Consider the following 13,171-nt stretch of genomic DNA (forward strand, 5'->3'; position numbering starts at 1 on the left):
GGTGCAGCCACCAAAAAATAAAAAAAAAAATAAAAAAAAGACTTTAAAGACTTGCTGGGAGAATGAAGACATGTTGGGAGAATGGAATGATCGATGCACAAAGATTATCCACCCACAAGAGGCAATGGGATTGTGCTGTAGAAGGTCTGCCTGGTAAGAACGATTAGACAACTTTCCACCTTACTTCAGGTAGTGGATGTCCTCTGGATTCCTACTGGTCCTCAGAAGATTGAGGGTCTTCAAGTGTTAATGTCTTCCACTGGGGATCACTTCCATGGGCTAGGGGTTTGGGGAGCTCACGACGGATTTCTTGTTCCATTTTCCTGAGACTAGCTACTCTTGTCTATATCCTATCCTTCTTGTTCTAACATGGTCCAGCTTCTGATGTCTCTTACTTTATGGATCATCTTAGCAGTAAGTGTAATGACAACTGTTATTTATTAAGCCATCACAATGCTTTAGATACTCTATTGGTATTTCATACATATGATATCATTCAAGCTTTTCAAAATAATCCCCATATTATAGATGAGAAAAATGAGACTCAGGGAGCTTAACAGATACCTCTGTGTTTCACAGCACCTCAGCAATAGAACAGAGATTGGTACCCAAACATCTCATTTTAAAGGATATATTCCTTATCGGAGTATTGTAACATGTGAGGGAAGAGGGTTCCATTATGGCTTGAGACTGAGACCCTTTGGGCTAAGTCCTCCTAACATTACCTGCTCTGTTTATTACATTGTGTCTCTGATATGTGCACACTACATAGTTATTTCCAATTTTTTAAATTTCTATGCACTCTTTGCCTTGGTTTTCCTTTACTCAGTCTCCCTTTTCTGCTTAGAGATCCAGTAAAAGAATCCTGCAAAACTTCCCATGATTTCTGCTTTATTTGGAGCCCATTCATTCAACATTTACTGAGCATCTACTATGGGCCAAGCAGTGTGTTTGTCACAAGGGATAATCTTTGCCTTCACAGAGATTCCAGTCTAGAGGCAGAAACAGACTTTACATGTACTTGTGGAGTTTTAAGTTTATGATTGAGGTCAGAGTAGGAATTATCAAGAAAGGGCACCTTTTAATTCATCACACTTTTGTCTATCCTTCGATGCCATCACAATAGTTCTGCTGTTGTTTTGGGTGATCCTATGATTTTTCTATTTTTCAACTACATGCTATCTAAAAAACTGATAAATATGGAATTGTAGGCTTTACAATAATCCTATAGGTAGGTTTACCATCATTCCCATTTTAAAGATGCAGAGACTGAGACTCAGAGCGGTAACTCACTTGGCTACAGAAGTGGCAGGTAACAGGATAAGTATTTGAATTTATATTTGTATTATCCTACAGTCTCTGCTCTTAGCCATTAAACTATTTATCATGTTTTTTTTGTTTTTGTTTTTGTTTTTTGTTTTTTGGGGGGTTTTTTTTGGTTTTTTTTTTTTTTTTTTGGTCTTTCTGCCATTTTCTAGGGCTGTTCCCATGGCATATGGAGGTTCCCAGGCTAGGGGTCTAATAGGAGTTGTAGCCGCCAGCCTATGCCAGAGCCACAGCAACTCAGGATCTGAGCCATGTCTGCGACCTACCCCACAGCTCATAGCAACTCAGGATCCTTAACCCACTGAGCAAGGCCAGGGACCGAACCTGTAACCTCCTGGTTCCGAGTTGGATTCGTTAACAACTGAGCTGCGACAGGAACTCCTATTTATCATGATTTTGAGCACATTACTCAGCCTCTCAGGAGTTCCATCTCTACAGGCCTGACAATAAATGTTCAAAATTGGAATGTCTCTAAGACCTAACATCCTACAGTTAATGCATAGTGAATGGTAGTGATGAAAGATAAGTTCGCATGCCTTCAGTGGTGGCCAACATTTGCCTTATTGGTTTCCCAAGCTCACTGTGCATCATTCTTACTCTCTTTTCCTATGTTCCAACCAGCCTGTTTCTGACAATTTCTTCAGTCCCAAGCTCCATAAACCTACGAGCCTTGCTACTTTGGTAAATTGTGTTTCTTCTACATCCCTCCACTAACCCTCTGCTGTTCTAAATGTATTTGCATATTCTCCTGTCTTCTGGGCACACATATGAGTTGATAGGGATGAACCCAAAGTCTTGTGCTTACGTCACAAAATCAACTGAGTGTATATAAGATGAGAAATACCAAACTTATCTGCAGTTCAACTGAAAAACAAGAATAAAAATAAAATATAAAATTAACTAGTCAATGTAACACAAAAGAAATAGACTCACAGAGAACAAATGAATGGTTACCAGAAAGGAAAGGGAAGTGGGTATGGGCAAATGGGGCAGGAGATTAAGGGGTACAAACTACTACATATAAAATAAATCAGCTTCAAGGATATATAGTATGCCACAGGGAGCTGAGCCAATATTTTACAATAGCTATAAAAAAAAGGAATATAACTTTTAAAAATTGTGAACCACTATGCTGTACATCTGAAACTTACATAACTTTGCAATCAACTATGCTTCCATAAAAAAAATTTTTAAATGCTTTTTCAAAGTAGGGGCTAGTTCACGATGGTGATGTAGGAGCAATCACGGGATGCTTTAACAGAAATCTAGATGTTTCAGAGAAAGGTGAAAGACCCACTCTGGAAAGAAGATGCAGAAGAGGTGCTAAGTTCTACATTTTGTAACTTAAAAATCAAAGATAAAATTGAGCTGCATCAAGATAAGGCTAACAAATATGGAATAAGGATCTCAAAAACATTCAAGGCATATCTAATCAGAAAAAGATTTTAAAAATAATAATGGTACTAATATGGTGCTAAGATGTCAGAAGGGGGTTACCCGGACAGTCAGGGGCGCTCACCTGGACAGAGTGTAAAGAAGCTGAAGGCACTGGAAACACTTTCTAGTTTGATCTGGGTGAACTCATGTAAAAATTCATTAAGCTGCATACTTAATACGTCTTCTTGATTGTATAGATGATAACTTCCAATATATTTAAAAGAATAATGCTAAGCGTTTGGACAAGTGTAAGGGGGAAGCAGGTGCCATCACATCCTGCTGGGGTAGGTAAACTGGCACAATTTTTCTGGAGGGCACTTTAGCAATTCATATCAAGCATCTCTATCAGTTTCTTGGACCATGATTTGTGCATGAGTATAGTGACTCCAGTGTCTCATTAATTCAAATTAATTGGGTGAAGAGTAAATGGCAGAATAGAACATGCTTGTAAAGTACATTTACAGGGAATGAGATATGACTACAATCCAGGACATCCAGGAAATTCCAACAAAGCTCATATAGCCTTCTCCGTCATATTTTTTTGATGAGCAAAGACTATCTCTTGAGGGGGGATATTTTTAGTTAGGAATTGGGTGCATAAGCATAGTAAGAAATACTAGGTTTTCTGAAGTAGCCCCATCTTTCTGCACTCATATTTGAATTCTTTCTTTATTAATGAACCTTATTTTTGCCCTTGGAATAAAAGAAGTCTTTAGTTCCATTCAAGTAGTCTAATATTAGAAGTGAAAAAGACCTCTTTCAAGGTCTTTGGATGCTTCCTCTCTCTCCCCACCCCCTCTCTCTGGTAAATCATTCTGAGGTTAGGCCATGCATTGGGATTACTTGGCCAGGCAGGGGTACAAGGTGACAAGGAGGTGTGAGGCATCTCCGATGCTTGGTCCTTACCGTCTGCAATGAAGTGCTCGGGCACGTGCAGAGTCACCTTCACAGTGAGTGGACAGGACATCTGACTGCCACACACCATAGCCAGGATGCAGGAGCTCACGGCGATCAGTGTCAGGGCCGTCTTGTTCACTGGACTTTTCAGCAAACCTAATAACACAAACACATACAAAGACACAGAGGTCCATGAGGTGAGGCAATAGGAAAAGCACGGAATTTGGGAATCCTGTTATTGTCCAAATGGGAAGCTGGAAAAAGAAACCACATTTTCCAATTTCTGTGCTTGCAGGGACATCTCAGTGGTTCCTTTTTGAGTCTTTGGTTAACTCTCTGCAAAATGGGCTTATCCCTTCTGGTGTAGATGAAAAAAGACAAACTTCCTCAAAATTGTGGCAATTCTCGCTCCTCTCCTCTCAATCAGGCTGCTCATTTTTGATCATAATTAGATGACATTAAACTTTTTACTCACTTTAGAAGCAATGGAGAGGACACCATGGTGTTGAATAGATAGGGCCTAGGAAAAAGAGCATGAGCTGTGGAGTTTGACAATCTTGGGTTTGAATTTGGGTTTTAGTCCTCATTGGCTGTGTGACCTGTTTCATTCTCTGAGCCTCAGTTTTCTTACGTGTACAAAGAGGATAATTATGAACAGCTCACAGGCTGTTGAGATGATTATGTGGCATTGTGTATATACAATGCCTATCACCTAGAAGGATTTCACAGTCTGTTAGGGCTTAATCAGTTCAAATTAATTTCCTCAGCATTGATTGGTGACCTGCTTTGTGACACACACATAAAGAATAAGAAAGTTCTTGCTCCTCAGGAGCTTACAGGCCGGGGGCAAAGGCAGGCTTATCCACAGAGAATTAGAATCCAAAGCAAGTAGTACTAAGAGCTAGTAGTGAGGGCATAGGATGGGGAAGGGAGCTTTGTCTGGAGAGACAATTTCATGAATGCAGTAGAATGAGGAGATTGGATCTTCATGGCAAAGAGAGCACTGGGCCAGCAAAGAAATTCTAAGGACTACGTCCTGAGGCCCCCCTGGATCTCATTCTAGGCTTTGCTATTCACATCTAATTTCAAGGCTTTGACTGGCGTTTTTATTTTTATTATTTTTTATTTTTTGTCTCTTTAAGGCCGCACCCGTGGCATATAGAGGTTCCCAGGCTAGGGGTCCAATCAGAGCTGCAGCCGCTGGCTTATACCACAGCCACAGCAATGTGGGATCCAAGCTGTGTCTGCGACCTACACCACAGCTCAAGGCAATGCCGGGTCCTTAACCCACTGAGCGAGGCCAGGGATGGAACTTGCATCCTCATGGATGCTAGTCAAGTTCATTAACTGCTGAGCCATGATGGGAACTCCTAGCATTTTTAGAGCAATGCTTTCAAAATTTCTATTATCCACTGTGTCCTCATTTGGGACAAAGCTTTACACCCAAACCTCCTGGATATCTCTATATGGATATCAGGGGCATGACAAAACAACACATTCAAAACTGGATACATTATCTTCTGCTTAAAGCCTCCTCCTCCTGGGCTCCCCAAAGTATTGAAAGCACCACCATTTAAACTGAAATGTAGATGTCATCTTCCAGTCTTCTGTCTTCCTCTTCCACGGCACCTAAATAGCACACAATCCTGTGTATTTTATGCCCTTAGTATCTTCCCTCTTTCTGCTCATCTCTTCTATTGTGTTTGCTTAGAGAGACATGTGAGCACATCCTCCCATCTCACTCCCTGGTGGAACACCTTGAGCTGTTATACTGCCTCTGGCCACAGGATGTGGTCCATGCTGATTAGCCTGGCACCTGCAGCCTTCACGGTGGGTCTCTACCCTCACACCTCCTACTGCTCTCTCCTACCCAGCCCAGGGGCTGGCAGAGCTGCAATACTGCAGTGCTGCCACAGTGAGCGCTCTACATCAGGTTGGTATTAGCAAAGGAGTTATTTTCTGTAGAAATCCCCTTGTTTCCATGTCTCCCATCAGTCAGTGAGATTTATTATAAATTAATTTATAGTTAATTAATTATAAATCCGCTAGGGAGGCACACTGCCTATATTTGTTGTGTTTCCTAAAATTCTCTTATTCAAACGCTAGAGACTAGTAACGATAGTAAACTCCTTGAGGGCAGGCACTGTGTGTTTTCCTCACCACTGTATCCCAAGGTCTGGCACAGTGTCTGGCATGTGGTAACATCTCAATAAATGCATCATAACTTCCAGAAGTGATAATAACAATATTAGCAACCAGACACAGGCACTGAGCTATCAAAAGGCATGTCAACCAAACACAACCAACGTGGCCAAAGGGATGGATCCTAATGGAACAAGTGCCCTTGACAGCTCACTTTGGGATTTTTGTATGGATATCTCTTTTTCTTAATAAACAGTGAGCTGCTTGAGGGAAGGGATCCTATCTTCACCATCTTTATGACTCTCCTGCCAAGCTCACTGCTTGGTACCTGGAAACTGCTTAATTTAAGAATAGGGGCTTTGTCTTTACTGCCAGTCTTAGAACAAGGCATAGCCTATGGTAGGGACAACTTAAATATTTGTGATTGTTACGGCTGGTGAATATTAGTTAAACTGAGAAGCAGTTAAGATAAAAGATGGTTTTGGGGTCAGAAGATGGGAAATCTCTAAACTGAAAATGACCACATAAAAAAAGGAACATGTTTTCTCTCTCATCTGGGAGCCACAGAAGCTGTTTCAAACTCTGAGGATATCAATAGTTTTGTAACGGAATAGCAGAAGCAAGCTAACATCAGTGTTTTCTACCAGAAAGGGTATGGACCAGGGTTGGTGCCTGTCATTGGTCTTTCCTAAAAACATCAACATATTACTCCCAGCCTAGATATGTAACTAACACACACACACACAGACACACAGACACACACACACACTCCCAGATAACAGTTAGCAGCACTGAGTTTCCACTCTAGACTCTGTGGGTTCTGTGATGATGGAAAGAACATGTAAAGATGAGACCACCATGAAGAAACTCTTGGGAAGCTAACCCAGGTCCAGAGTGTGAGATGTGAAAAGTGGTTAGAGGCACCTGACATTGGTGAGGTGGATACCCTGGATGGGTAACAGTGCCCTGCGAGTCCCTGAGAAGGCATTTGTTGCAGCAGAAACGCAAGTTATTAAGACAACCCTTTTGCCAATTAACAAACTGCCAAAGATACCACCCATGCTCCACAGGGCTGATTTCTGGTTAGGAGAAGAGGGTTGGGGGGCAGCAGTGGGATTGCTCAAACTAGCTGCCTGGGTTCATGCTGTGCTAACTGTATTCCCTACATCATTTAAATCTTCACAGTAATCCAGGGTCTTTGGGAGTCAGTGGGGTAGAGAGTGAAGTCACATAAGCTCTTTGGCCCTTAGTTTTATCATCTGGAGAATAGAAATAAAACAACAGGAGTTCATGCCGTGGCTCAGTGATTAACGAATCCGACTAGGAATCATGAGGTTGTGGGTTTGATCCCTGGCCTTGCTCAGTGGGCTAAGGATCCGGCGTTGACGTGAGCTGTGGTGTAGGAGATGTGGCTCAGATCCTGCATTGCTGTGACTCTGGCATAGGCCGGCAGCTACAGGTCTGATTTGACCCCTAGCCCAGGAACCTCATACGCAGAGGGAGCGGCCCTGGAAATGGCAAAAAGGCCAAAAAAAATTAAAAAATAAAAAATAAAAAATCAAAGAAAGAAAACAACAGAACCTTTAAGACTTAAATAAGACAACAAATGTCAATGCCCAGTATAGTTGCTGATGTAGTGCAGGTCCTTGGTAAGTGAGCATTTCCAAGCCAGATATTGGTATGTATCTCATAATTAATGGCAGAAACCAGGACTTATTCACCTCTTTGTCCAACCCATTATCAGAACATACTAGGAACTGAATTATTCTTTAGAGAAACTGAAGGCACACAGAGTGGAGAGTGAAGGACGAGTTTTAAGAAGCAGAAGGGAGTGGAAGAGAGAATGCAAATGAACGGCATCCTGGGGGAGCCATTTACTCAGAGAAGGCCTGAAACACCACAGTTGTCTCTAAAGTCCAGGAAGAAGAAAGCACACAGGTCAAGTCTGCACTCAGGCCAGATGCCCGTGGAGCAGCTGCTAGAGCTTGGGGCGTTGCCATGGAAACTGGACCTGGCAGAAACTTCACAGTGGGACTCAAAGAGAGGTGACTTTTTAAGAGTTCATGGCCTAGGGAACTGATCATCAGCACTTATCTCTGAGTAGGGGCTGTAGACAGCGCCAAGGTAGAAACTGTCTATCCCATAATACCCAACCCCTCCTCGTCCAGCTTTACTGCATTGCAGGAAGCAGAGACAGGGAACGGGACTTCCATTTGTCGGCTACTAACTAGAATCCAGGCACTACACCTAACACTTACATTCATCCATCTATCCAACCAATTTTTACTGAACATCAACTCTTCCCCCACAGTATCCTGGGAACAGGGGAAAGGATAGCTAACAAAATAGTCAATGCCCTTGAAGCTTACATTTTAGAGGAGGAGATTTATCTCATTTAAGCCTTACAGCAAACTGTCAATACTGTCTCTGTTTTGCACAGGAACAAAGGAGTAGAGCAATAAAATGACTTTCCTAAGGTCACTCAGTCTGTAGGTAGCAGAGTTGGGATTAGAACCATCTCTTTCTATTGTCCCCCCCCCCCCAACACCATTATACTACCTCCCACCTCACCACAGAATAAGGGTCCCAGGATGGCCTCATGTAGTCACAGAAAGAACATGGCCTTTGAAGCCAAACATGCCTATGTTCAAATCCTGGCTCAACCACAAAATTACACATGACCCTTGCCCACTGACCTATCTCTAAGAAGATAAAATGTCTCCATCTGAAAAAATGAGAACAGTGATCTTTCGGAGCTGATATGCAGACAAAATAAGATGATGCACAGAATCAGTAAAAAAACAAAAACAAAAACCACCTCAATAAATGGTAGTTCCAGATCATAACATGAGCCTCCTTGGATGGCTAGGGTCACGGTTACCCCTGGTTCGCATCCAAGTTTGCGTCCCTCCCCAGCACTTGCAAGAGAGCGAGCTGTGCTGTGGGAATAGAGTTTCAACAGGGTGGATCGATTTCTGGAACTGGAGAAAGTTAATAATCTAATTTCCCTTTCATTTCCCCTCCCTCTTACCCCTCAACTCCTCTCATGGCAGCAGAGAATAACAGAAAATGCGCTGCTTGAGAAATTCAACCGGAAATAACTCGGCATTGTTGATCTGCACACTGCCTATAATTTGGGGTTTGATTGATTCTCAGTTTGGAAATGCCAGGTTGAGAGAGGAAAATCAAATTTAAGCTAAATTTGGAATTGAATCAATCACTTTTTACAATGAAGAAAATAGATCTAACCCCATCAGACCACTGTGTGTGGAAAACTGAAAGCGGCTATATTCCCATTGATTCTTTCTGCCTGCTACCCTTGGAGGGCAAAGACTGGGTCCAAAGCTGAGAAGTCATTTCTTTCTCTACATGGCATAGGGGATGGAGGTGATGGACAGGGATTCTAGGAACCCAGGACAGTAGGGTGAAGGAACCCCAAAGGTAGAAAAGTCACTTAGAACAAAAGAAAGAGGTTGGGTTTAGGTTTTGGACGTAGAGATTTAAATCCAAATTCCTCCAGTTAAGAGGTGTCTAACCTTTGGTGAGTTATCTATACTCTCAGAGCCTTGGTATTCTAATCTATAAAATGAGAATGATAATTCCTAACTGGTAGACAAGCTGCATGAACTAAATGAGAGATCATAGTTATAACATTAAGCATACACACTTAGGGACCTCCCTACATTCTTTTCACCCCAGTTCCTTAAAACCCCACTGCCTAACACTTGGCAACTACATGGATATCAAGAAGACATGTGGTATTTTAACTCAAACTGGAATTCTGGCTTTTCCTCTTAGCTGCTGGCCTCCATAGGCAAGTCACCTTACTTCTCTAAGCCTCAATGTCCTTATCTGGGAATTAATTCATTCAATAATTATTTATTTGATGTGCACATGCTATGTGCCATACAACATTTTTTTGTGCCTTCCTATTATTTCCAGTGTCTATAAGCACATCTGAATATATTAGATGCTCAATAAATACCTACTGAATGAATGAATGCTTAAGTGTTATTCCTCATTCTACCAAGAGGTGTCAGCGTTGGGATATTGCTATTGGTACATTTCTAGGCAAAAGTACTATTCACTTTCATTGGCAAAGACAGCTCCCGCCCAGTCAGAAATCACACAAAAAGCCCTTGAGAGGCTGCAAAGCCCCCTGCATATCAGGGTGACTGCAGACTGGTGGTGTGCCCCCATTAACCTCAGTCAAGACCTTGCAGGATTCCTGCTACACCTTTAGCGCCTCTGTGCTTCTCTGTGTATTTCTGGAAACTAAAATTGGGACACATTGTCTGACAAGTGCAAGTGTCAGGCTGGAGGCAGAAGGAAAGAATATTTGAAATCGGGGCTTTCTCAGAACTCTGGGGAAGGCAGCCCCCTTTCCTCAGCCTGCTTGGTGACTGGATTCTGAACAGACTACTTCAGCACCATGTGTGCATATGGTGCTTCCTTTTCCCTGTCTTGCCCACCAGGGGCCAAGGCTCTCCTCACCACCCCCTCTCTATCTCTGCTGTGATCTGGTTTCTTACGTTCTCTTGCCCCCGAACTTGGCACTCTCAAATCCATAGTATCATTTAAATCATTTGAAATTTCCTCAATCTTCTGTCTTCCCTAGGATTTTCCTTTTATAAGATCTGTGCAAGTGTTCATCCAACCTTTGCCTACTTCTAGAGACAGCAACCTCAACCCCTGTAAAGCAGCAATTCTACTTTCAGATAGCTGTACTAAACAGTCCCAGAATCTCACTCTGTGAGGCACCTTCTGCTGTCCAAATCAATAGGGGGCATCTACAACCTCCTCCTCCAGGCAGCTAGCTAGTTGTTTAAAGGGGACAATGCGGCTGTCTTAAGCCTTCCTTCCTCTGAGCCAAATATCACTAGCTTCATTTCTCCAAAATCACATTTACAGTCTTTTCATACTTCGTATAGATTTGCTTGTTCCACAATGGTTTTCCTAGCAAAGAATATCATCACCGTCATCATTATCACTAACATTTATATAAAATCACTTATGTGCCAGACAATAGAGTTAAATATTTTTTCACCTCGTGTCTCACTTAATCTTCACAGAAACTTCATGAGATGCTGTCTATACCGCCTACATTTTACACACTAGGAGACTGAGGCCACCCCTTGCTAAAGGCCATGCAGCTCAAAGGTAATAGGGCTGAAATTTTTTTAAAAATTGACTTCAGAGTCCATGTGCTTAACCATTACCCCTCCCCCCATAACTCCTCTATCAATATGCTAGGCATGGCCTGAGCAGAGAAGAATCAACCCTCACTCTCCATCTGCTTACAGACCTCAGCTTGCCCTGTGGACCTAGAGTGACCATGGTGGGTTCGTGGTGGCTTCATCGTCCCACCTGATCTTGACCATCGATCTTCAAAGGGATTTCTGCATCACCAAAGGGAAGTTTCCAAGGAGGGCAGATGGAGGGAGTGGCAGGCTAGACAGCTGTTTCTCTTCTGCTCTGAGCCCCAGAAAATAGTTCAGTTGAACTACTTGGGGTCAATCGTTATCCATGAGGCCACTGGGGAGCATGTCCGACCAGCTCTTCCCCATGGATAAGGGGAGTGTCTATAGTACAGGCTTGGATGCCCCAGTTGAAGAAAAAGGCACTGACAGCAGATGCTGAATGAGGTGACACTCAGCTGGCTCTTTGGATTTCTCTATGGCAGCTGCAGATACTTGGCATTGCATGCTAAAAGGAAGGGTTAGGGTTAGGGTTAGGTACCTAAGGTGATGACAGTGGAGTTGTGACAACAGTGTTGGTGATGAAGATAGCACAGATAGTGCCATATTTTTCAGTTCTTATTAGTCTACAAATTATTCACAAATATTTCACTTTTCACTAAAATCCAACGCAGTGAATATTGCTCTTATCTCCAGGATACAAATGAGGAATCAGAGGCTTCATGGTGAACTCATGTTTAGATACCAGGTGAAGAACTAGAGCCTGGGAGCCACATATCCTGACCTATAGCTTGATGCTCTTTCCATGACACTAGATCCAGGTGAGGTGTGAAGGTAGGATTAGAATCTGTGCCCCCTACCCTGGAACCACTGACCTACACATGTGTATCCAAATGCCCCAAAGAGCCAGTGCAGTAGTTTCCTCAAAACAAAATGTCTCTTGCAAAGAAAAAAAAAAGTAATTTTTAAAAAATTCAGGGACATGCTACATTCCATATTCACCTATTAAAGTAATGGAGAATACATCTGGTATTAAAATCACTGAAAAGGTCTACATTAAATTACTTTTAGTAAAATTTAACCCAGGTTTCCCCAAAATATCGACATATTGAAGAATCATTACTCTACATGGGACAAAGTAGGGAAAACAATGAGCGAGTTTAATAGTTTATAAGAAGGCTGCTGCTAGGAACACCAGTAGTTAGTTTCCAATAATTAATTGTTGCTCCTATGCCAGACACTGTGTTAAAGATTTTATGTACATCTACCCACTTTTCAACAGTCTTGTAAAGCAGAGATTACTACCTCTATCTCAAAAATGGGAAAACCTAGACTCGACTATAGGGGAGTGATAGAGGACAGTTTTATGGTCAGTCTTGTCTGACTCCAATGTCTATACTTTTCTGGTTACCAAGTCTTTAAAAAAATGAATAACATGAAAAGTTACCTGCACCTCTGTGTTCACAGTAGCATTAATTACATTCGCCAAGACATGGAAACAATCTTGAGTGTCCACCCATAGACAAAGGTACAAAGAAGTTGTCTCTCTCTCTCTCTCTCTCTCTCTCTCTCTCTCTCTCTCTCTCTCACACACACACACACACACACACACACACACACACACGGGAATATTATGTACCCATACAAAACCCGAGGAAGATGCAAACTACTACCTTTGGAATGGGTAAGTAATGAGGTCCTACTGTACATACAAGGAACTATATCCAATCTCTTGTGATGGAGCATGATGAAAGATAATATGAGAAAAAATGTATAAAAAATGAGGACATCTTAACATTTGTGACAACAGGGATAGACCTTGAGGGCAAAATGCTAGGTGAAATAAGTCAGATGTAGAAAGATAAATACTGTATGGACTCACTTATCTATGGAATCTTAAAAAAACTGTAGATAAATATATCAAATTTTTGGATACCATAGGTGGTAGGAGGGAGGAAGGGGACTTAGAAGAGGGTGGTCAAAAAATACAAACTTGCATTTGTAAGATGAATAAGTACCAGGGGTGTCCTGTACACCATGATGCATATGAAAATATTAAGAGGGTAAATCCTAAGAGTGCCCATTACAATGAAAACACCTTTTTCCTCCTTTTTGGCTTTTTCTTTTTATTGTATCTTTAAGATGATGTATGCTAACTAAACATATTGTGG

The 13,171-nt window shown here is 41.9% G+C and overlaps 1 protein-coding gene across 9 annotated transcripts in view; it reads right to left on the reverse strand.

The window, feature by feature from the left end:
- ASTN2 (astrotactin 2) overlaps positions 1-13,171 on the reverse strand; it is a 915,666-nt gene that overhangs the window by 550,107 nt on the left and 352,388 nt on the right. For all 9 annotated transcript variants that reach the window (XM_084993997.1, XM_021074505.2, XM_084993987.1 and 6 more), the window contains one exon: positions 3,670-3,816. In XM_084993997.1, the coding sequence (XP_084850123.1) occupies positions 3,670-3,816 (147 nt within the window). The remainder of the gene's footprint in view (positions 1-3,669; positions 3,817-13,171) is intronic.

The sequence above is a fragment of the Sus scrofa genome, chromosome 1, assembly GCF_054392235.1.
Source record: "Sus scrofa isolate SSC_HxYL_T2T_F1_AM1 chromosome 1, Sscrofa_HxYL_maternal_Yorkshire_Landrace_v2.0, whole genome shotgun sequence".
NCBI classification, from domain to species: Eukaryota; Metazoa; Chordata; class Mammalia; order Artiodactyla; family Suidae; genus Sus; species Sus scrofa.